Genomic DNA, 26,667 nt, shown 5'->3' on the forward strand with positions numbered 1-26,667 from the left:
CGCCCCCGGCCGCGCATGCGCAGCGCCGCGGCGGCCGCGCCGCTCCCGCCCTCCCTCCCGGCGGCCGCGGCGCCTCTGACAGCGCGGAGCGAGCGGAGCGTCCCCGAGCGCCGGGACCGCGCACCGGGACCCCCGCACCGGCACTCCGACCCCGCACCGGGACCCCGACCCCGCACCGGGACGCCGCGCCGGTGAGTGGGACGGACGGGCGGCGCCGGCCCCGCGCAGCGCAGCGAGGCGGCGGCGCTGACGGGGCTCGGTAAGGCCGGGGCCCGCCGCTCCCCCGGCCCGCGGGCTGTCCCGGCTCCGGGCCCGAGCGGCCGCCGCTCTCCTCTCCGCTCTCCCCCTCCTCTCCCGCTCCCCGCCCTCGCCCCGCTCCCCCCCTGCTGTGCTCGCTCTCAAAATGGCGGCCGCGCCCGTTGGTGAGGAGGGACCGGGCGGGGCGGGGGGCGGCGGGGGGGCCGGCCCGGTGTCCTCCCGCCCGGCTCCCACTGGGGGGGCTCTGGGCGCCGGGGCGCGGCTCCCCCGCTCCCCGCGGCCCCCGGCCCCGCTCTCGCGGTGACTCTGCAGGAAAACAGGGCCCGGCGGGAGCGGCGGGGCGGGCGCGGAGCCGCCGCCGGGCCCGTGTCCCCCCCCCGCGGGCCGCGCCGTTCCGTCCGTGACTTAGCAAATACCGAGAGGAGGCGATGGGCCGGGGGAAATAGTGATTAGAAGCCGTCAGGGACGATGGGCCCGGTGTGTGCGCGGAGGGGACGCCGAGCATCCCTCCCCGGGTCCTGCCCGGCTTTCCCCCTGTCACCCTCTCCCCGGGCAGGGCCGGGCGATGGCCCAGATCGCCAGCGCGGCCGCGGCACCGAAAACAAGACGAGAATTAATAATCCAGGGAAAGGAGTAGGTGTTGTTTCAGAATTTGTCTCGCATCCCCAGTTTTCCTGCAGTGCTCAGCAGGGCAGCAGCAATAGGAGGTGGCTCAGACCTTCAGAACCAGCTGCAGTAAAACGGGGGAGGGAAGTCTAATCTCTCCTTCTGGGGGTCATATCGCTGCCTGGATGGCTGCAGGTGCACAGGCTTCCCTTGAAAACCTTATAATAGCAATCGAGTTTGCTAAAATCCTGTATTTATTGCTCCTCCCGAGGTTTTGTTTCGGCAGGAGGTTATACCCAGGCAGGGCTTTTGATGGAAGTTGGGGGGTGGGAGTGGTGCCTCCCTTGTGAAGTTTAAGGTTTGTTCAGTTCTGTGGGTGTGAGATTTTTTTTTTGTTTGGTTGGGTTTTTTTCTGGTTTTTTTGTTTCTTTTTGTTTAAGGTGGATGCAATTAAACTTGACCTTTAATACTAATAATAATGTGACACCTTCCCTTTCTTTGCCATGGTATCACTCAAACCATTTCTTCGCCGGTAGTGCTGCAGCAGTGGGCTTGGTTGGTGCAGGTCAAGTCCTTTCATAATGAATTACCTAGTAGGGATGGGGGAAGGTTAATATAAGCTATATTAAAAATCTTTAATAAACACTATTTTAATGTAATTAAATGTTTGGGCATATTGGCCTGGCCAAATCACGTATTTTTGTGGTGATTCTTTTAAGTGTATGTTTCTATGACAGTATTGTTCATGGCATTAGGTGGTGGTAGTTAAAGAACCTCCGTTCAGTGATGATCATTTTGTAAATGATTGTGCAGCATTTGGCTGGTTTTCGGGAGAGGGAGGGTCTGCTGTCAGAATGTTGTTTGCCCTAAGAGTCATTTTGTTAAATAGGAAAATTACGTTGGGGAATTAAACAAAGAAAATATTTTTAAACTGTGAGATACATTGCAAATATCGGGCTTGTTCTCGGGCATCTCGTTTTTGTGTGTTTCTGTTGCTGTTCCCATGTTTGTGGATGCTGTGAGCAGCCATTGAGCAGGGAAGAGACTGGGTGGAGTAAGGAGGCAAAGCTGCGAAATGGCTCGATTACCCTTTCAGAGCTTTTTTTTTTTTCCTCCCTTTGCCGGGGTGGAGGAATACTAATTGCCGTAACAATGAAGTCTCTTCTTTAGGGAAGAATCTAATGATGCAGGAAGCTTCGGAAATGAAACAAATCTCGCATTCTGTTTCGAGGCTGGTTTTTCTGCAGGGTGGATTTTGATTTGTCTGGCAGTGAGGAGTGACCAGTCACTGTTGCAAAGCCGGATTTTTTTTGTCTGATAACCGCTTCAATTTATCCACTTAGATATTCACTTGTTGAATTTGTTTTATTTACACTTTAGATAAGAATGACGATTTTTATGCCTGTGTTTGACACAGAAGATTCTCTGAAATCTAGAGGAGCCCCTGTATTGTGGCTTCATGCTGTTATTTGTTCATGCAACTTCTTGGTTAGACCGGATTATGGGTGGGCACGTAGAAAAAGACAGTCCCTGGTTTCTCTGGTGACCACAGTGGAGTGACTGCTGTCAGTATGCAGAGTGGATTGCACTGCCCTTCCTCATGTGCCAAGTTCTTGTAAAATAACATCTCAGGATCTTGGAAGCCCTTTTGAGCACTGTTGCTCTGTAGGAACATTGCTGTCCCCCTCGGGTACTGCTGCTTAAAGTTGTGTGGGAAAGGCGTTAGAACAAAGGATTTGGGGAATACAATAGGGATTGGAGGAAGCACCTAGGGAGGGCTGCCTGTGGAAGTGGTCTCCTGTTCTACATGTACCTCATGGCATTCCCACCTGATTTCAGTGTTGACTGGAGCAAGTATAGCATGGAACATAGATGATTGTGGAGCAGGCTGAGGTTTTGCTTTTTCTTGGGGGTCTCAGTTCTGGAGTGCCGTTTGTGATAGGAGATGGGCACAGAAGAGACGGTGTTTTGCTTAGTATGCCCAAAATTAAAATAAGGGGCAGTGGCTTCTGCATTATCTTTAGTTCATTCACTTGAAGTAGATGTTCCAGGATTCAGTGTCTGCTTAAACTAAATACCTGAGTCTAATGCATATCCAGGCTAAGGCCAGTGAAGAACCCAGTAAAACACTTGCCTCCTTAACAGCTTTGGTTGATTTTTGCCCTTGAAATGGTGGCAGTCACTTCTTCTACAGGAGTAATTTGCTCATTTGGGTTCTACAGAAGCAGAAGGCATCAACAGTTCCTTTCTGGCTGCACGTGAGCTCTGTCTTGCCTGTCTTGCTGACTCCTGTGCCTGTCCTGGCTCCTGTGCTCCTCCCAGCCTAGGGGCTCAGGTTGTATCTTTGCTCTCAAATTGCTGTCTATCCAGCTTGCTATGGATGGGACAGCTCTAGATTCAACATCTGCTGACTGCCTTGTCCAGCACTCCAGCCTTGTCTTCCATGAAGAGCTCCACAGCCAATGTCCAGCATTAATTATAATGTATTTGTACCTTTTGTAGAATATTCTGGGCAAACAATAGCTTGACCCCTCTGCCTCAGGGTAGCTCAGCTACAGACTGTGTATATTTGTAAGGTTTTTTACAAGCCTCTGTAGCTGCCCTTTATTCCTGAACTAGAGCGGCTGGAATTGCCATAGCAGGAAGAAGAGCGGCGTTGGAATAGTTTGGTTTAGGTCAGTTCTCTCCTACTTTGGTGAACTTCAGGCCCATTTTCTAAACTAAAGGCAAAGACTGGGAGAGCAGCTGAGGTGTCCATGAAGTGGGCACTGAAATACTTGCCAGGCTGAAAATAAGAACTGTGTAGGCCTAAATTCAGGAGATCAAGAGGACAATAGAAATCAGTAATTATTATTAATAGATAATAATTTCATATTTCCTGTAGGGTGTGGGGAAGTTTCTAGCCTCTAACATGTAATTTGTGATGGCAGTTGAAGATCTTTCCCAAGGATCAGAGCCATGTGTCGTGATAGAATGATGCTGGGACTCTCCTGTGAGGTTTGTTACAGAGAAGTAGTAAGTTATGCACTGTCCAGATCTGTCAATGACATTAAAACTGGCTCCTCTTTCTCCCTTTTCTAAGAGCTTAAGTATCATTGGCAGAACAGCCTGGCTACTAAATATATATTGCACTAGTGAAGCCTTGCCTGGGTTCAGGGGCTTTCTCAGGAGCTACTTTATTGCCTGACGGAAGGGAAATGGGGCTCCTGATGTGGATTTTGAGGGTTTTATTAATGGGTGATGTTGCTTTGTCATTTGATCAGCCTGACAGATTAGGCTACTCTTCAAGTTTTTAAAAATAAGCATTTACAGTAAGATACAATCCTGACCTGTTTAATATTCAAGTACATCAAGTAGCTTCCCCAGAATTCTTGCTCTGAATGCTGTCCATGCTCTGTGGGCAGGATTGTGCCGCCACTGGGGTGCAAAGGTGTGGTAGAAGCTGTGGCTGTCATGTCAGTTTAACAGTGGGGTCCTGAGCCTAGGTTGGGTTAAATGTCCGGTTTTCATGTATTACAGTTATTTTAGAACAAAACTTTTCTTCATTCCTACCATGTTCTGAGACCTGCTGATGAATAGTACATATTAGAAACATTGTCAAGAACCAGGATTTTATCTGATGAAGAATAGAATTCCAGTTTTACCCTGGAGATACCAGCTGCTGTGGGTTAGCCCAACAGATGTGGATTGCTAACCTGTATCTTATCCCACTTCTTTAAAGAGGAGCCTTTTCTTCTCAATTGAGGCAGGACCTGGATGGGGCAATGCTTGTCTCATTCATAACATTTAAAAGCTCATTCTGTTTTCCTTTTTTTTTTTTTTAACCTCCTGCTCTCTCCTTAAAGGATTAGATAGGTGTGACTTAGGCTCTCTTGCTTTTAATTCACTGTCTTGGAAGCCACCTATCATTTCACTTCCTCCTGGCATGTACTGTCAGGAAATTTCAAAGAAAAATGTTACGTACAAAATAAGTGTATATGAACTCCATTTCCTTGGGACTATAAACATGCAGTCCTTTCAAAGCTATTTGTGTGCACAGCATTGTCACACGGAGCTGTACCAAGAGCACTGATGCATGTATAACTATATAAAAAAATCAGCATTATTAATTCAAAGTACCTGCTAGTTAATAAATTTCCTTCTTAATGGTACTGCTTCTGACTGAGCCCTGCAGCTTGGCTTGGCTGCTTGTGGACTTTGGATAAGGATTGTGATTAAATAAACGTAGTAAATACATCTTTGTGGTTGTGATTCTGTTGATTCTGGAAGACTTACCTGATATTTTTGACTAGTAACTACTTGCTGCAGCCTTGAGAAGGTATTTCCAGAGATGGGACCATCTGTGGTTGAGGTTTGTAGATGGTGCGGCCTGCAGTGTCTGTCCTGTAATTTCCTTGGATCCGTTCTTAAGTAGGTTCCTGCTGAGGGAGTTGGTTGAAGGCTGTTCAGAGTCACCTCTTGTTCTGGGGCTGGTTGGTGACTCAGCTGTCACACCTCTTGTGAGGTAGGTGACAGGCTCTGTGGAGTGGTGCTGTGCTGGTTTGTATCTGGGATAGCACAGGGGCATTTATGACTGAGAATATTTATACCTTTCCTCTTGTATTTGTGTTAATTGTTCCGGTTGTGCTCCACAAACCTTAAGTTCTTTTGGTTTAATTAGACAACTGTTCCTTCCCCCTCACCTCCCCCCGAGATTGCTTCTGCCTTGTTTTTCTGCTTAATACTAAAGCAAAGGTGTTAAGTTTATCCTTCTTTAAGACTAGAGGAAAATCAGCTGGAAGCAGCTAGGCTGTTTCCTGCAGATAAATTACTGTTTTCTTCCATAAAGAAACAACGTTGGGATCTTGTGCTGGATTCACCTGCTTTTTGGAGTGAAGAAAGAGATTGTTTAAACAATTTGGTTTGTTTAAATGCTGGTATCTTTGCAATCTATTAAGAGGATGATGTCATTAATGAGTGTGTGTATGTTTTTTAAACAGATAGTATCAATTAAATCAGGTAGAAGTTTCTGATTCTCTCTGTTTTAGAGGCAGGAGTGTAGTAGGGGAAGGTGGGGGATAAGAAGGATGAGACACCTTCCACCAGAACCCTGATTTCATTATTTTTGGTACTAGTGTCATGAATGGTTGAACACTGTTTCTGGTAACAGAATAAGATGTTATAGATGACAATTATGATGAGCTTTTTGGTTTGGTTTTTTTCCCCCTCTGGGCAAATGAAGCTGGTTTTGGTCAAAGAGCTTTGAAAATAGCTAAAGGGCCAACAATGGTCTCATGACTGAAGAGTGGAAGTTCTTTCTAAGTTCTTGTTTGGATTTTATTGTGGTTTGACCTTCTCCTGTTTCTGAAGTGTTAATGTAGGTGTTTCTTCAAGTTTCCTTCCAGATATTTTTCTATATAAATGTAATCAATTCACAGTTGTTTTTGTTAATATCACATTTCTAATATAACAGGCAATGTAATGATTGAATTATTTAAATTTGCATATAGTCCTATGACCTCCTTTACAGTTATAAATCTGTTACTTAATTTTTCAAGCCAGAGAAGTATGGGAGGAAGAATTAAGAACAGCAGAGTTCAGATCCAGTGCATGGCTGCTGACAGACATGTCTTGATGTCTTGTTGTCTGAGTGCAACACTCTTCTCTTGGTGGTCTAGAATTTCTATCCCAAAATATGTATATGTTGTTTGACATAGCAATAATGATACTGAAAAATACCCTGTTGAAGTCATCCAGCTGATCCTGATGTGCTTAGCTCTGAGCAAGTGTTGAGTAGCAGCATGTAATATCGAGCCCCATAACACTACCCTACTTGCTGTCCTACCACTGTCCTACACACTGAGAGCAGTGTGGGGAGTGCCATGTCAAAAACCTTTTCACACATGTTAAAGCTTTATTTTCTTCTGCAGCCTGCATTTTTCCAGGCTGTTCATTTATTGGTAGCTAAATTTACCTGCATTTTCACACAGAACTGAACAGGCAGGTTAGATGAAGGATGTTTTCCCTTGTTTTCCACCAAAGCCTACACAGACTGCAGGCTGGAGCTGTGACCTGGAGAAAACTCAGAGGCTCCAAAATGAGATGATGTGACAGTGCTCAAGATGTTTCTCCTAAGAATTACTTGTATCATGCTTCTATCAGAATTGCAAAATTGAAGTGATACGTGGAGAAAAAATGTCAAGATTGAATTAAAGTCTTCTTTTAAAAAAAGGCAGTTTCCAAGCAAATTTGGTCCAGATTCCTCAAAATCATTTAGCATTGGTGCCTGGGAAGGCAACAAGGCCAAAAATGTGTTTCATTGTTTTATAGTACTAGTATAGTACTATAGTAAAGGTGGCTAGTGTGTAGTGACTGCCAGTGATGTGTTAAAAACTGATTATAGCTTGAAATAATATGGAAAAGTAAGCGGGCATAGGAACTGATTTCAGAATGCACAGGCATTTCTTTCGGCAGCATGGAGCAGCCAACTTGCTTCTGGTTTGTAGCATCTTGATGACATTCCTTAGCTTTAGTTTTCAGATGTAATTGCAACCTGCATTCCAAGTCTTTGGAACATAGGCACTATATCTGATCTGCTACAGATTGCTTTCTAGTTCCCCGTGGATTTTGTGTTGAATTATTTTCAGAGCTAAACTACTGTATCAGGCTTTTAGCAAAAGCTGTAAAAGTAGGTGAAATGGGGAAGAAAACAGGCATAAAATTTTTCACTTTTTTCATGTTAAAAATATTTTTTCTTTGATAGACCTTTGGTGAAACTGAAATGGAAAATGTTTTTTGTGAATTATTATAAACACTGCACAGAATGCTGTACTCTGTGGATACTACATCAATATATCAAGCAAAGCGTTGACCTACGGGCATTTTGAGACTTCCCTTAATTGCAGAATAACAGGCTTACTGAACATACGAATTAAAAATAAGGCTCAGAGTTGTAATTCAAATCAGATTTGCTTCTTGTTTTGTTTTTTACCAAATCAGATAGTTGTTGGAGCTCACTTTGTCGTAATCCCTCAGCCAGCTTTACTGATGTAGGCTGAAAAGTGGAAAAAAGATTAACCCAGCTCATAAATGAGTAGCTTTCTTGTATTCTCCGACTCATCCCTGTCGGCTTAGCAGGTGATGGATTCCAACATTTTCTAGGATAAGGTCTGTTTGCTGCACTAAGAGCAACTGCATGGCTGGTCCTGGGTGTTTCTACTGTGGATGAGCTTTCCTGCAGCAAGGAGGGGGGGGCAAGAGGGAGGCAGGAGAGGAACTGGATTATTTTATTTGTCACTGTTTTTCTTTCTTATCAACAGATAGAGAAATACCTAGGAAGTCTTTTCAGGTCCTAATAATTATGCCCAGGAAACATGATATTACTTCACTTCTGTGGAATCTGGTTTTGAGTACATTTTTGGAAAGAGTTGTCCTGTCCTGTGGTTTGAGTTTGATAAAGCAGCTTTTTGCTTGTCGGGTTTAAAACAAAATCAGACCCACTAAAAATTAGTTTAAATTAAAAGCAAGTGTTCTTGGTAGAATTTAATAACATAATCCAGAGGTGTAAGAGAGCAATTCATGCTGTCTAGTTCTTCCATAAGGACTGTAGCTAAAGCTTTGCTGAGCTTTCAGAACTGTACTGTGCTGGTCTGTTCTGTATCGGCTGATGCTTTAGCTCTCTAATTGATGCCGTGTATCTCTTCTAATTTCTAATATAATGAGCTACAGTTACATGTTTACTGTACATAGCTTGTGTTTTCATGGGGAAGACTGTTTATGGAGCCTAAGCAACGGTCATAAAAACTGCAGAAATTGAATTAATTTGCTGTTAAGTTCCTGGGGGAGCCATGGACTTATATTTTGGATGTGCACTACCAGATGAGGTTGCTGGACAGCAGCAACAGAGTGAACCCAGGGTTGTGGTGCTGGTATTTGGAACAGTTCACTGCTGCTGCCAGTGTCATGAACCAAGGAATGAAGCTGAAGCTGATTTTCTTGGTTTAACTCATAAAAATTCAAAAGGTAAGAGATAAATCATAAAATACATGAGGGATGAATGTGCCTGTGGGAATTATGGGAGATAGGAAAAGAGCTTAAGAACATAATAAGGCTGAGTGACAGTTCCTTGTAGTATCTGGTAAGCAAATGTTTCTATAAGCTTGAGGACTGAAATTACCAGAATGATGAAGATTTTGAGCCAGGAGTTCTTGTGGTGAGATCGTCTCATTCTGGTGCTGATGAGGATTCCCTTGGTGAAAGGAGCCCTGGTTTAAGTGATCTAAGTAACTCAGGCCATGAGAAGCCTGGCAGATGGAACTTCTTATGCTTAAAAAGGCCGTATAATGTAACACATCTTCACATTATTCTGCAGTTTTATTGAGGTGACCTTAAAACTCTGTTTGGAACCTGCACATGTGTGCAAGGAACACTGGTTCAGCATGAACTTGGAGTGGCTTGATGCTCTCTGTGTGTCATTGCATGGTGCTTGTGTTGGTTTTCTTACACCTCTCTGCTGTGGTGGCAGAGCACTGCTGGTGACTGAGGCACTGACACAGCTGGGTTTGCTGTGCCATCACTGCCGGGAGAGGGGAGAGCGGATCTCACTCAGCTCAACTGGGAGTGACTTCTACTAGGACTTCTTCTGTACAGCAGAAATGGGCATTGTAATCAGTTGAGCCATTTTAGGGGTTTGTTTATGATGCTGGTCCTTAAAAGTGTTTTTGACACATTTGATAGGAGCAAAGAAAGAGCTGGAGAACTTTGAACTGAACTTAGTGACAAAATCCTGCAGAAGATGCTGAGTTTTATTGTGATGGTGGAGTTTGGTACCTCAAGATACATTTAGGAAAACATGGATTTGGAAGGGCTTAGGTATTTAACCCAAATTTTAGTACTATGTAGCATCCAGTATACTCAGCTAAACAAAACCGTACTGAACTCTGAAGAAATTTACAGACTAGATTTGTTTTATTTTTTTGTGTGTACAAAATGGGCACTTTTAGGAATTTTTCCAGTAACTTTGCTCTTGCTCGATGCTAGTTCTGGTAAACGAACAAGTATTCTTTGCAGGTTGAGACTAAAGTGCTGATGAATTAATTTGATTCCATAATCTGTTTCTCAGTTTTATTTGGAGAATACTTACAGAAAATATTAGAAGTGTCTTCTGAAGCAAGTATGAACACAGTCATAGAAATACCATCAAGCCAAGGTATATAATTTATTGGCATGACATATCATGAACTGAGGAGAATCTCTTGCCTGAGAGTGATTTTTTTTTTTTTCCCCTGCCTAGTTGCTGTGACTGTGTGTGTAGCTATTGTGCTTGGATACCTCCTGTAGAGCTGACTCTGCTAACAAATGGAGCTGAACATGTTTCATTTTGCTGTTGGTGCATTTATGAATCATTTGCAGGTCTCTCATTAAGTTATTGTGAAGTTTTCCAGTAATCTAGAAAGCACTTGAACCACAGTGTTACCCATCAGTGGAAGGACCCAGTGTTTGAAGCCAGGAAGCAGCAGCTGTCTGTTGAATCCTCCTAGTCACTCTGGAGAAGAGGGTTTTCCTGTCCGTAGCAGGTCGGTGGTGCCCGGTGCCAGCGTGGCGCGGCGCTGGCTGGCTGCCCTGCCCGCAGCCGGTTGTCCAAGGGGCGTGTGCTCCGCAGGTGGCACCAGCTGGGCTGCCAGGGCATGGCAGAGTCAGGGCCTCAGAGACACCGCAGTGGCAGTGAGTGTGTCCTCAGTGCAGAAGGGACACACTTGAGATAAGGGCAGCTGGCTCCAGTGACAGGCTGGTGTGGTGAAGCTCAAGAATCTCTGAATCCCAGTTTAGGAAGAAGGGAGGCGATGGTCACATATGAAGAGGGTCCCATTCCATTTTTTTTTTTCAAATGAGAAGGTCGGAAAAACCTGCACTGTGTTGTTTCCACCTTCCCTTACAGGAGAATATTCTGCTTTTCAGGTATTTCTGCTCAGTTTGTTGCTCTTCACCAGTAATTCACTGTGCTTTAGAAGCTTGTGCAGGGAAAAATTCTGGCCCATCATGATTCTTGATTCTTGGCTGTCTCTTTTAACATTAATCTCTTTTTAAAGATTATGCTTTATTATGCCACTCTTTAGTCCTGCAGCACTGAAGGATTGAAGTAGGTCTGCTATCCTTATTGCTCTGACATTTCTGCCAGTCCTAAGTATAAAAATTGATCTGTAGCTGAGTGGAAAGGTGGGCAGTTGGGATGAGGTGAATTGTCTGTTGACAGTCTGCTGCTAATGGAACTGAGGAGTATGTTGTGTGTAGGTTAGGAATGGTTTGTGTTGTTTGTGCAGGTCCTGTGCTGCCAGAAGGAGTGAGAGGTGACCATTGCATGTGTCCTACCTGTGCCAGTGCCAGGCGTTCTGCCAGCTCCCAATTTTAAAAGGATTACAAAGACAACTGATCTTGCTGGAAACACCTGTAGCCCTCTGTTATTACAAGATTGTCCCTATGCAGAGGTTTGCCACTTGGTGCTTTTGTATGTGCAGACTATTGATAGGGAATCAGATAGGTTTTAAGGTTTTAAGTTGGAAACTACGAGTTGTGGAAGTGTAAGTGGGTCTGTTAATAAAAGGCGCATCCTGGTTCACACTTAATTAGTAGCTGTCAGTGCATGGATGACTCCCTAAGTTCAGTCTGTTTTTTCCTGTATTTAATAGAGAACAAAGTAAATTTTTCATGCAGACACACCTTTGCTTTCAGAAGATCTATTTTTGTCTTGTCTTGACACTGCTTTAGGCAGTGATCTGCTGATACAAAGTGACCAGTTTCGGACAAGATGTAATGAACAGGTGGTGGTTCTTTGTGAGTTGTTTTTGTTCCCCAGGGTTCCCTGAGAGCCTTGGCTGCCTCTCATGGCTGTGCTTTTTGTGGGTAACACGGTGGTGACTGATAGGTGATGGAGGAGGACTGGTTAGTCTTGCTTCGCTGAAGCCTGTATGTCACAGTCTGCTCCAGCTAAAAAAAAAAAAAAAAGGCAGTGCACATGGTGGGACAGGTGTGTAGTTAATGGTGGTGTTTTGGGTTTTGGACGTTTTTGCTTGAGTGCGTTGTTCGGGAAGTTTTTTGTTTGTGGTGGGTTTTGTTTATTTTTGCTTTGTTTGTTCTGGTTTTGTGTAGGGAGCATATGAGGGAGGCAGCCCTAAAAATACTCTGCCCTCTGTTCAGGTGGCTTTGTAGTTAAAAAGTCAGGAATGCTGAGCTGGGTGCTTGGAACAGTCCCTTTCTGGAGAAGCGAGATACTGCAGATCAGTTGCTTGGTCTGTAATTTGCTAATAGCAGGAGCAGCCGCTTTGCCCTGTAGCCGTTGGAATTTATCTGGTACTAGAATCTATCTCTCACTAACAATTCAGAGTTAGATATTGGAGGAGCCCAGGTCTTGGGAAGTGGATATGGGATATGGGAGAATTTTGGGGTTACTTTGCATTTGAGAGTAAAAATGCATTTCTAAATAGGTGACGTGAAGGATGGCCCTACGAACACAGTCGCTGGTATTTTTAGACAAGTGCTAAAACTGCATCTCCCAGATGCCATGACAAAATTGATGGGATAGTAGGATTTTTACTGGAGTTGGCATGCTGGCGCTGGATTTACCGGGCATTTGCTGCATAGTGGCAGTTCACAGTACAAACACCATCTTCAGGTTTGTACTCTGGCAGTACTAGAGGCAGATTTTGGAGGTTGATGTCTTTGCGTGGTGCTGTTGGGTGCTTCCAGCGGTGCTGCTGTGTTCGGAAGTGGCCGAGCCTGGTTCAGCATGGGGTGTCCCGCAGCAGCGCCTTCTGCAGGGCGCCTCTCAGCACTGCAGGACGTTATTTTTGATATTAACTAAATTTCCGTTAATTTGTGTGTGATACTCTGACTGTGTACTGAGCATGGGACATCTCTTGAAAGTTGTCTCTTTACCTGGCATGAATTAAGTATGGGACAAGAGTAAGTGAAATGTTTGCTTCTGTTCTCTGAAAGGATGCAGCCTGTGCTATTAGTTTTCAGCTGAGTTGTTTCTGAAATAGCAAATGGGGAAGAGGTTAGACTAATTAAATGAGGTATTGCCTGTTCTGAGTGCTCCTGTCCCTAACTGGTTCTCAGGGCAGTATTAGGCTGTGCAGCATTTGACGTGGAAAATCCACCAGCTGGGTGGAATACAAGCAACTTGCAGCTTAAGCTCATTTTGAAGCAGACAGCAGGGCCTAGATAGGTTTAGAAAGAAGCCTCTGATCCCCTGTGATGAATAAGTAGCCATTAATGATACAAGCTTAGTATTTTCTTTACTTTTTTCATAGCAGGCTATTGTTCAAAAGAGGCTCCTTACTGAAATTGTTACTGAGCTGTGATACTGAACTTGGCATACCTGCATGTCGAGGGAGGGGCAGAGGTGAGAGGCAGCAGGAGCACACATGTCCTCAAGCAGTCAGTAGAAAGTTTACAAACCCACCTGCTGCCTCTGAGCCTCTGTGTGTTGCCTCAGTTTATCTCAGTGCTGAAAGCTGGTTGGTTGGTCAGACTTGCTGGACAGCTTGAGTGAATGATGAATTCTGTACAGAACCTGCCAGGTGTGCAAGAAGTGTCATTTCAGCACTTCCCACAGTCGTGGTGCTCTCAAGGTCCCTGCAGTGCAGAAAGCAAAGGCAGTGCTGCCAGCGTGGGTGTGGTGATGTCACTGTGGCAGAGGTTAAAGCTGCCCAGCTGAAGCAGGTTGTGCGCTGGGAATGCTGCAGTTCATGTTACAGAATCCGAGCATACTAATGAATGTGAGTTTTGGACAGGCACAGCTCAACTGACTTGAATGGATTTCAGCCATATTCTGAATTGGCTAGTGTTGCCAGAGGTGTGATCACACCACTGCCTGAGCCCAAGTGCAGTAACGGGCCTGTGGCAGCTCTCCCCTTGGTAATGGTGCCACTCTGATAAGATCGGAGAACTGTTTAAAAATTTGCTGTGCCCTAAGTATGGGTGAGATGCAGTACTAACTATAGATAAATTATGTTAACACATGACTGAAAAGAAAGCAAGTATTGTCTCTTAGTCCATGGATCTTTGGAACTTCTTCAGGTGGTGTTACTGGAGTGGGAAAAGTCATTTGTGTGCTACAGTTGTGTAGCACTGTAGCTGCAAGGGCCTCATGCTGGATTAGAGCTGGAGTCTTTAAAGAAGCTGTTTGGATAAATCTGAGACAGCTGCCTGAGGAATGCATGTTTCAAGGAAACAAATGATGACTCTTTCTCCTTCTTGTAGATGGATTGAATCTTCTGTATTGAATGCCTCTGGATTTCCTAGTGGATTTCACAGCTGGAGAAATACTTGTGATTTAAGCCACTGTGGCAGACGGAATTGTGGATCCCGGGTTCCCAAGACTTTAGCTCTTGAGGAGAAGCCACTGCTCGATCACGTTAACCTGACATCCTCAGCCACCATGGTGCTGTCACAAAGGCAACGAGATGAACTGTAAGGCATCATTGTTTTTAAGTTTGTTACATTTCCATTAAACTTCAGTTATTAACAGTTGTTTCCAAATAGATTTTAGAGTGGTTGTGTTCACATGCCCATTAAGTACTGTGTATTGTGGTTTAGATCTCTCTACTCTTTATTTTTGATAGAACTGTTGGTATTTGAAACTAGAATTGGGAAATTATGAAAATATAATTTCAGAGTTACTGCTGGCATAAAAAATGGATTCTTCAGTTTGCAGTAAGCACATTGCAATATAAGATGTAATCTGAATTCTTCATTTATCTTGAGTACACTCTGGCAATTTTTTGCTATTTTACCTTGGGACATAGACAAGGATCTGATCAGAATGTGGTAAGATGACAGTTTTTCTTTGACTCTTTAAATTGTATTTATAATGTTGTTTTGTAGAAATCGAGCAATAGCAGATTACCTCCGTTCCAATGGCTACGAGGAGGCATATTCGGTTTTTAAAAAGGAAGCTGAGTTAGATGTGGTGAGTTCAAACAAGATTCTTCATCTGTATTTTAATTTAGAAATCCCTCAGTTTTATGGCATTTGCATCTTTTCTGAACCTGTGTGTTCAGAACTTACCTGTTAGCTCAGGTGGTTTCAGAACTGGAGGCAATGAACTCATACAGCTTATTGTCTTGCCAGAAAAGGGAAGAATAATCATTGGGTGACTTGACCATTTCTGAGCAATGGTTTTATAACCAGGTTTGAGAAGGTCTGAGACCGTACAGCTTTGGAGACTGACTTCACTGGGAATCTTTAGGAGACAGGAAGACAAAACTGGATTATTTTTGTCCTCTTGCTTTATCATACAGAGCCAATGTTGGAAGTCTCTTTTGAGATTTGAGTTCGGTCAGAGTTAGGTCACTGCCTGAGTCTGTTGCTTGCCCCTTGGGTAACTGTGTAGTAGGAGCGCAGGCTGAAACTGTTCATAGAAATTCATTGTCCAATAAGGCCAGGTTGGACAGGGCTTGGAGCAGCTTGGTATGGTGGATGGTGTCCCTGCCCATGGCAGCGGGGTGGAACAAAATGGAATTCAAGGTCCCTTCCTACTCAGACCAGTCTGTGATTTGTGTGACCAGCTCTGGTAAGCAGCTCTGTTTGCTTAGACTGTGCAGATGGCAATGACTGACCAGTCATTTCTTGCAGCTTCATTCTGTGGATTTGCCTTTGTCACAAATGATTTGGTATGATTTTTAACTGACTCTAGAGAAATCTTGCCTTTCCTTTATTACATACCTTCAATTGTTCTTTTTCCAAAATGTTTGGTTGAAGTTTGATTTAACTTCTCCATTTTGATACTAGTATCTAATAAATAAGTAGAAATGACAAATTGAAATAACATACTTATAATTGAAAACCTAATATCATTCCCTATCTGCATTATCTATCAACCTAATTTAGTCTCCTCTTCCCAAAGCTTAGGAAAGCAATCTAAATAGGTTAGATGGTCCTGAGGGAGAGAGAAAATGCAGTTGCTAAAAGTTTCACGAGTTTTATGCAAGAAAATCTGAATTGGAGTGGGCTATACTAAAATGGAAAACAAAGGTAAAGGCTGAAATTTTTTGAGTAAATTGGAAGGATTCAAGTGTAGCTCTGCAAAGAGGGATTTAATTTTTGTATGGATTATTCATGCAGATAACTCCAGCTTTTACAAGTGCTCCTGTAGTAGTAGATTGGCATCTGTCTCTGACCAAGGTAGCCAGTCCTCAGAGCTTTTATCTTCCATGGAGTAATCCATGGCATGGCTATTTTGTGATGTCTCTGTTATCTGCATCTAAATTAGGATTATTGTAGCATGAGATTGTAATTTTGTACATGGAAAGTGCAGCATTTCGTTACTCTTCTGTGTCTCTGATGATTGTTTTTCTGTGTTGCTTTTCTTCCTCTTTCTTCTAATGCTTCTCCTCAGAATGAAGAGTTAGATAAGAAGTATGCTGGACTTCTGGAAAAAAAATGGACATCTGTTATAAGATTACAAAAGAAGGTAAGTAGAGATCTGATGGATTTATATGTATAAAAAGTCAGCACAGAAAGCATTCTGCACTGAATAGAACATTACATATTTTCCTTGTTGGATGAATGCAAGGGTTAGTCAAGCTTGATGCCTCAGAAATGAATGTTGAGGGCTTGAGTAGGAAAGATAGCTAAATCCATGCTGTAGGAAGTGTTTTTTCTGTCCCAGTGTTGGCACAGTCATCCCCTTGGTGTCTTTGTAAAAATTCCTGGGCTTCAGTTTATGGATTGCATGTGCTGTCCTGAAGCTAGAAAGGCAAGAAGTGCCTTGAGGCAGTTGGTGAGTGGGGAGATGGAATCACTGTGTGCAGAGGGTTAGGCTGGGTTAGAATGGAAGGAAAATCAGTGCTGCCTGTTGTCTTTGGCCATGGCCCTAGAGGGAAGGAGCCATTAGCTCCAGTGCATTAGAGTCGGGAATTGTGCTGCAAGTGGCGAGTACAAAACTCTTCTTAGTTATGCTTCAATGGCTCAAGAGTGTATTAAAAGCAAAAGCCCCCTAAAATCAGTGTGTTAACAATGAAGACCTATCCCTTGTGCAGGTTAATACAGCAAGGCTTTATTAGCCCTCCAATGTCTCTGTTGTTGGTTAATGTGTGTGCTAGTTCCAACAGGACACAGAATTCCTGCAGCAGTAGCATTCCTTTTTGTTAGCACAACTTTCTTCGGTAGTTGGGCACAATAGTAATTCAGATGCATTTGTACAGTGTGTGAGTGAAGGGGATTTTGTAGAACACTTTTTTCCCTGTGAAAATATTTGGGAATTTGAAAAGAATAAATGATTAATGATTAAATTATTAAGAATTAACTATAAACTATTAAAGAATAAACTATAAATGATTACTTTCGGTTTGATTTTTAATGCCAGTGCTACTGAACATTGGTTATCAGTTTGGGTCCATGCAGTCTCTGCTTTACTGTGAGTTTAGGACTCAGTTGTTTTTTGGGTTACTAATGCAAGAAGGGCAATTAGATCTTGTATAAAGCCAGAAATGAAAGGTCTCTTTAAAATTCATACATTTAGGTAATGGAATTAGAATCGAAGCTGAATGAAGCCAAGGAAGAATTCACATCAGGTGGACCTCTTGGTCAGAAACGAGACCCTAAGGAGTGGATTCCTCGTCCTCCAGAGAAGTATGCGCTGAGTGGGCACAGAAGTCCTGTCACTCGAGTCATTTTCCATCCAGTTTTCAGTGTTATGGTCTCTGCTTCAGAGGATGCCACAATAAAGGTATGTGTGTGCTCCAGACAGTTGGCTGTGGAATAGGTGACATCAGTGCTTCAGGCTGGACTGGTGGAAGGTTGGTTCTTCCTAGTTCTGCTTCAGCTTCATGAGGGACAGTTCAAGTGTGATGCTCTGGATAATCTACAGATTTTAGTTTTATGCAGGTCCAATTAATGTATTAATGACTATTTTACTGTCCTTTGGCTTGAGTTAAAAATAATGAAGCTATTGTGGATTTAGAGACCTTTAAGCTGTTTCTGTTTCTGCAGCAGATAGACAGGGTCAGGTGAAACAGCAACAGCTCCAAGTGTGCTGGATGTTATGGAGGGACCCAGTCAGCTTTGTTTTCACTCTTACAGATACTCTGGATGAATTTCCTTATTCTTGAAGTCTAGCTGTGTAGCTCCATTTTTGACTATGGCCTTCCCAATGATTGCAATCTGATTGGATAATGGATTCTTTGTTGGGTGTTTTTTGGTGCTGTGTTTTTTGTTTAGAAAATAATTTAAAATTAAATGTCTAATTTTGTGCTTGAGAGAAACACAATAAAGTCTGTAGGAGCCTGTTCTGTTTTAAAGGCTTTGTGGTTAGATGATAGGAGACTGACTTAATTAGGAGGTGAGAACAGGACTTGAAGCTATTCTGCAGTTATTAACTGCAAATGGGTGCTTAACTTGAGCAGGTCTGTAATCTGTGAATGTCTGAATGTGTGTATATCAAACTCTTCAGAGGGGTTTGGATTATCAGCCTTAACCCAAAGCATTCTCAGTATTGCTCTGTGGTATGCAGAATATTTGCTGGTTGGTTCTGAAGCAAGCAAGTAAATTCTGGACCCACAGTAAAACTTGGGAAAGGTGAAGGGGATATTCAAGGGGATCCTTTCCCCGCACTTGAAAGTAGGCTGTATTGCTGGGGTTAGGCAGCTGGAGCAGAAATGGAGGGAGAAAAATAGTCTGTAAGAAGTGGGTTTGTTCTGTCAAGTATTTTCTGAATTGATCTTCCTTCTTTAAGGGTGTTGGGTATTAAGACTTCCAGATACAATGGAATTTTTTCCCCTGCTGGGCTTATAATGCTTAAAGTTAGCTGAAAAGCAGTTGTCAAAATGCATGAATTCAGTTAATTTATAAGTAACAAAATTACATTAAAAGATACATACTTTTCTCTGCTGTTAATCTTTTTAGGGCTGTCTGTCTTTGTCTCTTGTTCAATTAATTATTGAACAAGGTGCCAGACTGGCCTGCAGAGTGCAAATGTGAGCTGGAGAATGCAAAGAGTAATGGGTTGCTGCTAACGGGTTGTCTGTTCACTTGTCAGGTGTGGGATTATGAGACAGGAGACTTTGAGCGAACTCTGAAGGGGCACACAGACTCTGTGCAAGATATTTCCTTTGACCACACTGGCAAACTCTTGGCCTCCTGTTCTGCTGATATGACCATTAAGCTATGGGATTTCCAGGGCTTTGAGTGCATCAGAACTATGCATGGTAAGCTCTAAGGGGATTGATTTAGCAGTTTGTAAAGTGAAGGTTATTTTTTTGGGTTTTGTGTTTGTTTTTTTTAATACAGGAAAACTGCTGATGTGGAAAGATGGTATAGACCAGAGTATTTTCCAAAAGAAAAAGGGGAATAATTTGGTACTTTGAGTGCTCTGTAAATAGGGCATGCATGTAGTGTCTATGGAATGAAATAGCATCTCAGATCTACTATGCACAATGGTGTGGGAAGCATCCCGTAATGATACTGAAATAAAATGACAAAAGGATTTTTACTTTAAATGCTTGCTAGACAATAAAACTGCTTTCAAATCAGTGAAGGATTCCTTCCTTCAGCCCTCTGTGTTCCTGATGCAGGGCTGCAGGAAGGGAGCAATCAGCACCAGAGGAGTTGTGGCTGTACTGTGTGGGTTTGGGAGTGCTTGATCACACAGGAATGTTCCCTTTGCACTGGGCTCGAAAGCCATAGGAAAAATGAGAAAGTGCAACAACCACAGCTATAAGATTGTAGTATTGACAGCAGATATTTACTATAGTCTTACGTAAAAGCTTTTTCTTGCTTTTAGGATCATCTTGTAGAAGTGGCGAGTAGGAATAGAGAATATTTGATTCTTAAAAAAAGAAACACCCACCCATAGATATACTCAAGTAAACAGAAAACACCTGTAAGGATGCTCAGTGTCTGGACTGTGTGGGTTCTAAAATTACGGATGATTATTTCATAAAATCACAGCTTTACTTGTAAAGGTTATTCCATAAAACACGCACTGCTGTGGTAGCCAGTTGACCAAGATAAAAAAATGGCAAGTCCTGTGTGCTCTGTGAAAACTCTGCCAGTGCCACTTAATAAAGGTTTTATTTTGTTTTTAGGTCATGATCATAATGTTTCCTCAGTAGCCATCATGCCCAATGGAGATCATATAGTTTCTGCCTCAAGGGATAAAACTATCAAAATGTGGGAAGTCCAGACAGGGTAAGTGCACTTGTGAGAAAACAGCACCAGAACAAAGCGAGCAGAAACCACTGTGCATAGAAATGGGATGCAGGGATCTTAATGTCAGCAGGCACTATTTGAATTGAGAAATGATGTTGTGCCCTTTAGAGTAATTCACTGAAGGATTCTGCCTCAGTCATTTGGCAGAGGGGTTTAGATGTTAATACTGACTAATTAAAACTAACTGGTTTTGTCTTTCTGGAAGCTATGAAGGTAGATCTCTAGCTCATGACCAATTAGGAAAATAAATTCACTGGTTAACTGTGAGTTTAAAGGGAGTATCTGTATCTTTCTTGACACAGACCAAGGTGTCTCCTGATTTTTTTTTTTGTCTTCTCACTTGTTTTATTTATTAGTTATCTCTCTAATATCTAAATGACCTGTAAATCTCTACTTGTTCTTAAAATACCTATTTAATGCAAGTAGTCACATCAACCTAATTTTTCCCCAAGTTTCCTGCTTTTTGCCTTAACAAGTTTTTGCTTGCTCTTAGCTGTCACTGCTTTCTCATGTCAGTGTTCTTTCCATGAGCTGTTTATGGCATGGTCTGTCACCTGCCAGGATGAACACATGTGTGCTAAAATACTTCATCTTAACCACTAAGAGTAGCTTAAGTGTCCTCAAATTTCCAGGGCACGTGTGGTGGGTTGTTGCGATGGTGGTTGAGTCACAGTGTGTTTTTTTGCACAGTTACTGCGTGAAGACTTTCACGGGGCACAGAGAATGGGTGCGCATGGTTCGGCCCAACCAGGATGGCACCTTGATTGCCAGCTGTTCCAACGACCAGACGGTGCGCGTGTGGGTGGTAGCGACAAAGGAATGCAAAGCTGAGCTCCGAGAGCACGAGCATGTGGTAGAGTGCATTTCCTGGGCTCCTGAGAGCTCCTACTCCACCATATCAGAAGCTACAGGATCAGAGGTAACCGTCCCAGGCTGTTAACAAGCATTCACAGGGAGATCTTTGTCTGTGCTGTGTTGAGCACTGACAGCGACTGAGCTTTGGGCTCAAGGGGCCTCTGCCTCCAAAGGCCATTGACATGCCAGGGGAGGAGTAGCTACACGAAACACAGGGACTTGTCTAGTGATGGCTTTTAGAGGTTGTTTCAGTCAAATGTTACTCGAATCCTTAAAAGATCCTTATAGTATTTTGATTAATTAATACGAAATTCAGTGTCGCTTCCTGCGGCCGTGTGGGCTCTGCGGTGGTGCTTCCCCTGCCCCCTGCTGGTGGGATCAGGCACTGCCCGCACACCTGGGCAGGTGCAGCCCTGAGAGCTCCGTGCGTGGTGCACACACTAATAATTTCAGAGAAGGAAGTTTTCAGGAATTCCTAACCCTGCTTCATTGCATTATATGAAGAATATGCACACAAAGTATGTGTGAGCTGCATCTCATTTGTCCTGAGATGTGGCACTTGAGCTGTGTCTGCTGTTAACAGAGGATGTCTTGCTGTAGGCAAGTGTGTATTCGAAGTGTTATTTGGCTTGTGGCATCAGCAGGATAAACAGCTATTTCTTTTAGCAGATTGTTTAGTTCTCCTAGCTTTAGTACCAGTGCCTGTGACCCAGCTTTGGCAGTGTGGGTCTTTCTGCTGTAAGCTGTCATATGATCTGATTTTGGTACTAAGCAATAGCAGTGAGAAGAGATCTACTTCATTTCTCCTCTTCCTGCTTCCATCCTATGTATACCATAACTCAAACCATGATTTTCTGTAGACTAAGAAGAGTGGCAAGCCTGGGCCTTTTCTGCTGTCTGGATCCAGAGACAAGACCATTAAGATGTGGGACATTAGCACTGGCATGTGCCTTATGACACTTGTAAGTCCATTGGTGTTTTTCTGGCAGTCATAGCTGTGTATGTACAACCAGTTTTAATGAAATACGTTATCTTGCATGTCATGTTTTCAAGAGAAGCTAGAGTTATAACACAAATGCTGGAAATAGAGTTTTAATGGCTTCTATAATTCAGATCTTGTTGCCAAGAAATACTGAGAATCTCCAAAACCATAGTGTGAATGCAGTACTGTGCTGTAGGTTATGTGATGAGTAGCTTGGTTTGTTTACAGAAATGCTGGTAATGATCTGAATTTTGTGCTCTGTTAAATATCAAGTTGTTCCCATGTGGGACTTCCCTTGGTCCATAGCCTGCTGTTCCCAGCTCAGATTCTGGCTGGACTGGGTGGTGGTGCTGGGGCTGGAGGGCAGAATTGGTGCAGGTCACATGAGGACTGCTGTTTGTTTGCCTTCAAGGACAGGAACTTGCATTGTTGGGAGAACTGATAGAGGTGTAATAATAGAAACTGGAGATAAGCTGTGAGTTCTGATGGGTTCAGGAGCTCAGTGCTGTCCTTGTGGGGCCGGGCAGGGGTCCCCTCAGTATGCCATAGTGTGAGGTGTGGGATGCTCAGCTCACAGCCTGCACCTGCTCACTGATCTCTCCTTGTGCACAAGGTGGGCCATGATAACTGGGTACGTGGCGTCCTGTTCCATTCTGGGGGAAAGTTTATTTTGAGCTGTGCTGATGACAAGACTCTCCGTGTCTGGGACTTCAAAAACAAGCGATGCATGAAAACCCTCAATGCGCACGAACACTTTGTTACCTCTTTGGGTATGTATTGCTCCCCATGCCAGAGCTGCTGCTTCCTCACCAGCTGCAGCTGAGCACTAGGCTGGCATTCACCTTTGGGCACTAGTGGTGCCTTGTGCTCTCTGTGTAGAAGAAATGAACTAGAAATTGACCCTTCCTACAGTGAGACTGACTCCTCGTGGTTAAACTTCCCCATCCTGTCTCTGAGCCAGCCCCAAATTGATTGGTATATGCAAAATATTTGGGGATCTCCTGAGGAACGGTACACTGTACATTTTAAAATACACATTCACAAAGTGTACTATCTACCGCAAAAAGGCAAGTTTCCTGATTTTTTGAACACCTGTTAGTAAATACATGAAGTTCTGTTTCCTGGTAGGATGGAAGGGTTTTGTCGGTGTGAGTTTTGTACGTTTTCTTGATTTCTTTTCCATAAAAGCCCCATTATAGCTGAACTGAAAGAAGATTTTCATGCTCTACAAAATTACAGCATGAGGGAATTTGCTACAAAAGTACAGCCATGAGGTTTGGAATTTAGCCTTTGAGCTTGGTAGAATTGTTTTGACAAAGCAGTGCCATTCAGTGAGAGTAGGGAGTGCTGAAGTTCTGGGTTCATTGGTAATGTGAGCTTTTGTCTCCTGGCAGATTTCCACAAGACAGCCCCGTACGTGGTGACTGGGAGTGTAGATCAAACAGTAAAAGTGTGGGAGTGCCGCTGATGGAGTTCACAGTGACCCCTTTTCCTCTGGATGCACTCAGATACCATGGTTACCCATTGAGCTCTGTTTAAATAAATATTGTCCTTTCATGTAAATTATTCTGGATGTAGATTGAGCTTATTAAATGTTACACACAAAGTATTCATGCATGGTGAATCCAAATTGTATACTGTAAATTTACATACGTTGTCTAGAAGTACCATAGGTTTAAGAACATGGGCTGGCATTGGTCACATCAGACCTGAGAAGGCAGAAGTGGGATGATTGGAATAGGGCACTTAACTGAATAGTTGACAGTGTCGTTATGTCGGATAATTATACCTGTTTTTCTTTCTGCTGTCTGTTGGTGCCTGAATTGGTGACCTCATTTGGGAAAAGTTTTGTAGGGCTCTTTCAGAAATGTGTATCTATGTAACATCACTTAAGTGTGCTTAATAAATCTTCTCTAAGAATACTAGATAATAAGGCTGCAATTCAGAATCTTCTGAACCTTATATGTAATTAATGGAAATTAATTAAACTCTGGAATATTTGTCATGAAACATTTGCCAAATCAACAGAAAACACTTGTTTTGGCCTCCTATCACGCAAGGGTTGGTATATTTATAGAACTGACTGTAAACCTGAAATAAGACAACAAATCTTAGTCGCAGCTGATGTGATAAATGTATTTATTTTTTATTTGGTCATTCAATGGTTAAGCTGTGCTGTTAAACTAAGTTTAAATGGTTTTTTTGTTTGGGTTTTTTTTATGCTAGACAAACTTCCAGGAGGAGTTGTCCATGCCACTAGAGTTTAGTGATCCAGTTTCCAGTAGAGCTTCCTCTCCCAAATGACTGCCATGGTCCAACTTGCTGTTTGCTTTCCATGTTTGTTAGAGATGTGCAATTCCTATTACACAGCAGGATCAAAGGACACTTCCCTCGTTCACTGGCAGGAAATTGGGGTATACAAAAGTTTCTTGGTTTCCTTAGTGCCTCCTTGGAAACCCTTTGACAATGAGGTGATCCTCACCTTGGCAATGTGGCTCCAATGAAAACATCCTGGGGTTTTGCAAGTGGAGAAATAACCTTGGGCTGCAGCATTGAAATACTTTAAAGGAAGCACTAAATATCTTGAGAATCAGTTGACAATGGCAGGTCAGATCCATGCAGGTTTCTAAAAGAAAAATCGCCACGAACAAAACCTACTCCCATCTATGGGGGTGATGCTAAACATTAAAACCAAACCCAAATCCTATCAGCAAAACCAGCCCAGCTCAGTTATTAGTATTTGTTTGGTGTACACAATTTTTAATTTGCATATCCCTAAAGTTACATATTTTGATCTGAAATGAATGAAAATATTATAAATTAATATTTTAATCAGCATTTTTGTGACAGATTCCATTGTAGATAACCAAGAACTACAATACTTATCAAACTAACCAGGTCTTTTTAAAAATCAACTTTGAAATTGACAATACAATGAAGTACCAGGCTGATGTTTTAACAGGTGAATTTGTGCTTTATTTTATTCCTTTGGTTTAATCCATGGCTTTTAAAATGTCCCTTTTAAAGCTGAGAGTCCCTGACCAGCATAGGGTGGGCTGGAGGGTGAACACACTGCACTGGTGAGTGGGAAACTTCCACAGTCACCCCAGAAGGACCTGTTGTTCTATGGGAGGAGCTGGGTTGGGGTGTGGGATCCTCGGGGAAGCGTGGAGGAAGCGGGGTTCTGGTGTGGAGGTTTTCAGAGCCAGTTTAAGATCCAGGCTAATCTCTTAAATCCAGTGGTTTCTGTCATTCTCGGTGTGTGTTGCTGCAGTTAAGCATGCACGAATAAAGTCTGTTTTGTTCGTTAGCTGCTTGGACTGGAAAAATTTGCTGCTTTTTGTCTTATTGGAGAATTCCAGATACACAAGTAGTGCATCTTAAATCCCTCCATGCATCTGCAACTGTAAAGTAATAACATCTGTTTAATTCCTGGTAGGACCTAGAAACTTTATTTAAGTCTAAAGTAAACCACCCTCATGTACATAATTCAAACCTGAATGAAAAATTAAAGGTACCTGTGATGTGGAAATTGTCTACTGCATTTTTTCCCTGTAGCAAGGAAGCATTACCAGGACAACCAGCCCCAGTGCTGGCAGCAGCATCACTGCTGCTGTGCAGAGTGAGCCTTCTGGGGCAGCAGGGAATGATCTCAGGGATGGTCTCGACCAGACCAAAGCTGAAGCCCTGGTTGGAAGGGAGCCACACCACAGGCGTGGGAGTGAGTGGGACACTCCGGGATGTGCTGTGGAACTGTCCCCACCGTTTCTGTCAGCTCGTGCTGTGCCTTTGCTGTGATCAGAACTGCAACTGTGAGGCTACTGGGTCAATAATGAACTAAATGTATTGGAGGGGTTGAGAGGTTCACTGCTGCTTTGGCACTTCCTGACTAAACCTGGCAGCACTTGGCAGGATCCACCTCTGGCCTGTGTTACTAGAGAGCCACTGCAGGGCTTAGCCATCCCTGGGTTTAGCCTGGTCTGGGCTGTGCCACACGGGCCAGAAAGTGCAACATTTGTTGTGGTTTAGATAGGAGCTGGAAGTTGATGTTTTAGACCATCTTGCACTTTAGAAGGTGAAACAAACCCGTCCTGCTTTTGTGTGTGGTGTGACCAATGTGTGCCCGGGGCACTGAGGAAAGGAAAACAACCCCTGGTTGGTAGTGAGTGGGGGCTGTGGGCATGGGGTCCCTACCTCTCCTCTGCCTCTTCCTGTCCATGTGAACTGCCTGAGAAATCACTCTTAGACAGCTCCTGCCTCCCCTGAGAGCTGTTTAAAAGGAAAAATACTTTGTTTTTGTAGACAGTGGTGGCTTGGTAATCCTTTAATGATTTGAATATTGCAAATGCTGAGTTGAGTGAAGGAAAAGCGCCCTTGGAGTGAGCTGTTGTGTCCAGCTGTACATAACGTCCGTGTATTAAATCAATACTGAGAGTCCTGTAGCAAGAGCACGTGCATAGAGGGGTGGGATGGACGGGGGGGAGCGGGGGGGTCGCGTTGGATTTGCAAGTCACAACTGGCGTTAACTGGCCTTTTTATCTTTCCACTGTGTCATGTAAGTAGCTGCTTTCCTGTCCTGCCTGTCCCTCAGGCTTCCCCAAGTTCATTCTGAAGAGAAGTTAGCAAAATCCTCACGTTTTAGAGTCGATCCCGACATCGACATGAAGGCAAATGTCAGATGTTTGTTTGAGCGCTTAGAGGTTGCAATTGGAGAGAAGTTTCCAGGCTGTAGGAGTTAACTGAAGCTATTGACACAATTTAAACAAAATCGGTAAAGG

General features: G+C 43.4%; 1 protein-coding gene across 1 annotated transcript; it reads left to right on the plus strand.

The window, feature by feature from the left end:
* The first annotated feature begins 31 nt into the window (after positions 1-31).
* PAFAH1B1 (platelet activating factor acetylhydrolase 1b regulatory subunit 1) lies at positions 32-25,421 on the plus strand. The gene is made up of 11 exons (XM_085078629.1): positions 32-191; positions 14,104-14,313; positions 14,728-14,812; positions 16,241-16,315; positions 17,366-17,572; positions 18,881-19,049; positions 19,929-20,031; positions 20,743-20,971; positions 21,768-21,869; positions 22,503-22,659; positions 23,284-25,421. Exons 2-11 carry the CDS (start codon positions 14,282-14,284, stop codon positions 23,355-23,357), a joined length of 1,233 nt encoding a protein of 410 aa, XP_084934755.1. The 5' UTR covers positions 32-191; positions 14,104-14,281; the 3' UTR covers positions 23,358-25,421.
* Positions 25,422-26,667: the final 1,246 nt, after the last annotated feature.

The sequence above is a fragment of the Lichenostomus cassidix genome, chromosome 19 (assembly GCF_008360975.1).
Source record: "Lichenostomus cassidix isolate B80296 chromosome 19, HeHo_3.0, whole genome shotgun sequence".
In the NCBI taxonomy this organism is placed as follows: Eukaryota; Metazoa; Chordata; class Aves; order Passeriformes; family Meliphagidae; genus Lichenostomus; species Lichenostomus cassidix.

What these genes read in the sequence shown, in the direction of transcription:
- PAFAH1B1 (XM_085078629.1), top strand. Translation starts at nt 14,282, where the DNA reads ATGGTGCTGTCACAAAGGCAACGAGATGAACT. An exon ending in AGGAAGCTGAGTTAGATGTG is followed by an intron (nt 14,813 to 16,240) that starts GTGAGTTCAAAC and finishes GCTTCTCCTCAG; the next exon opens with AATGAAGAGTTAGATAAGAA. An exon ending in CAGAAGCTACAGGATCAGAG is followed by an intron (nt 20,972 to 21,767) that starts GTAACCGTCCCA and finishes GATTTTCTGTAG; the next exon opens with ACTAAGAAGAGTGGCAAGCC.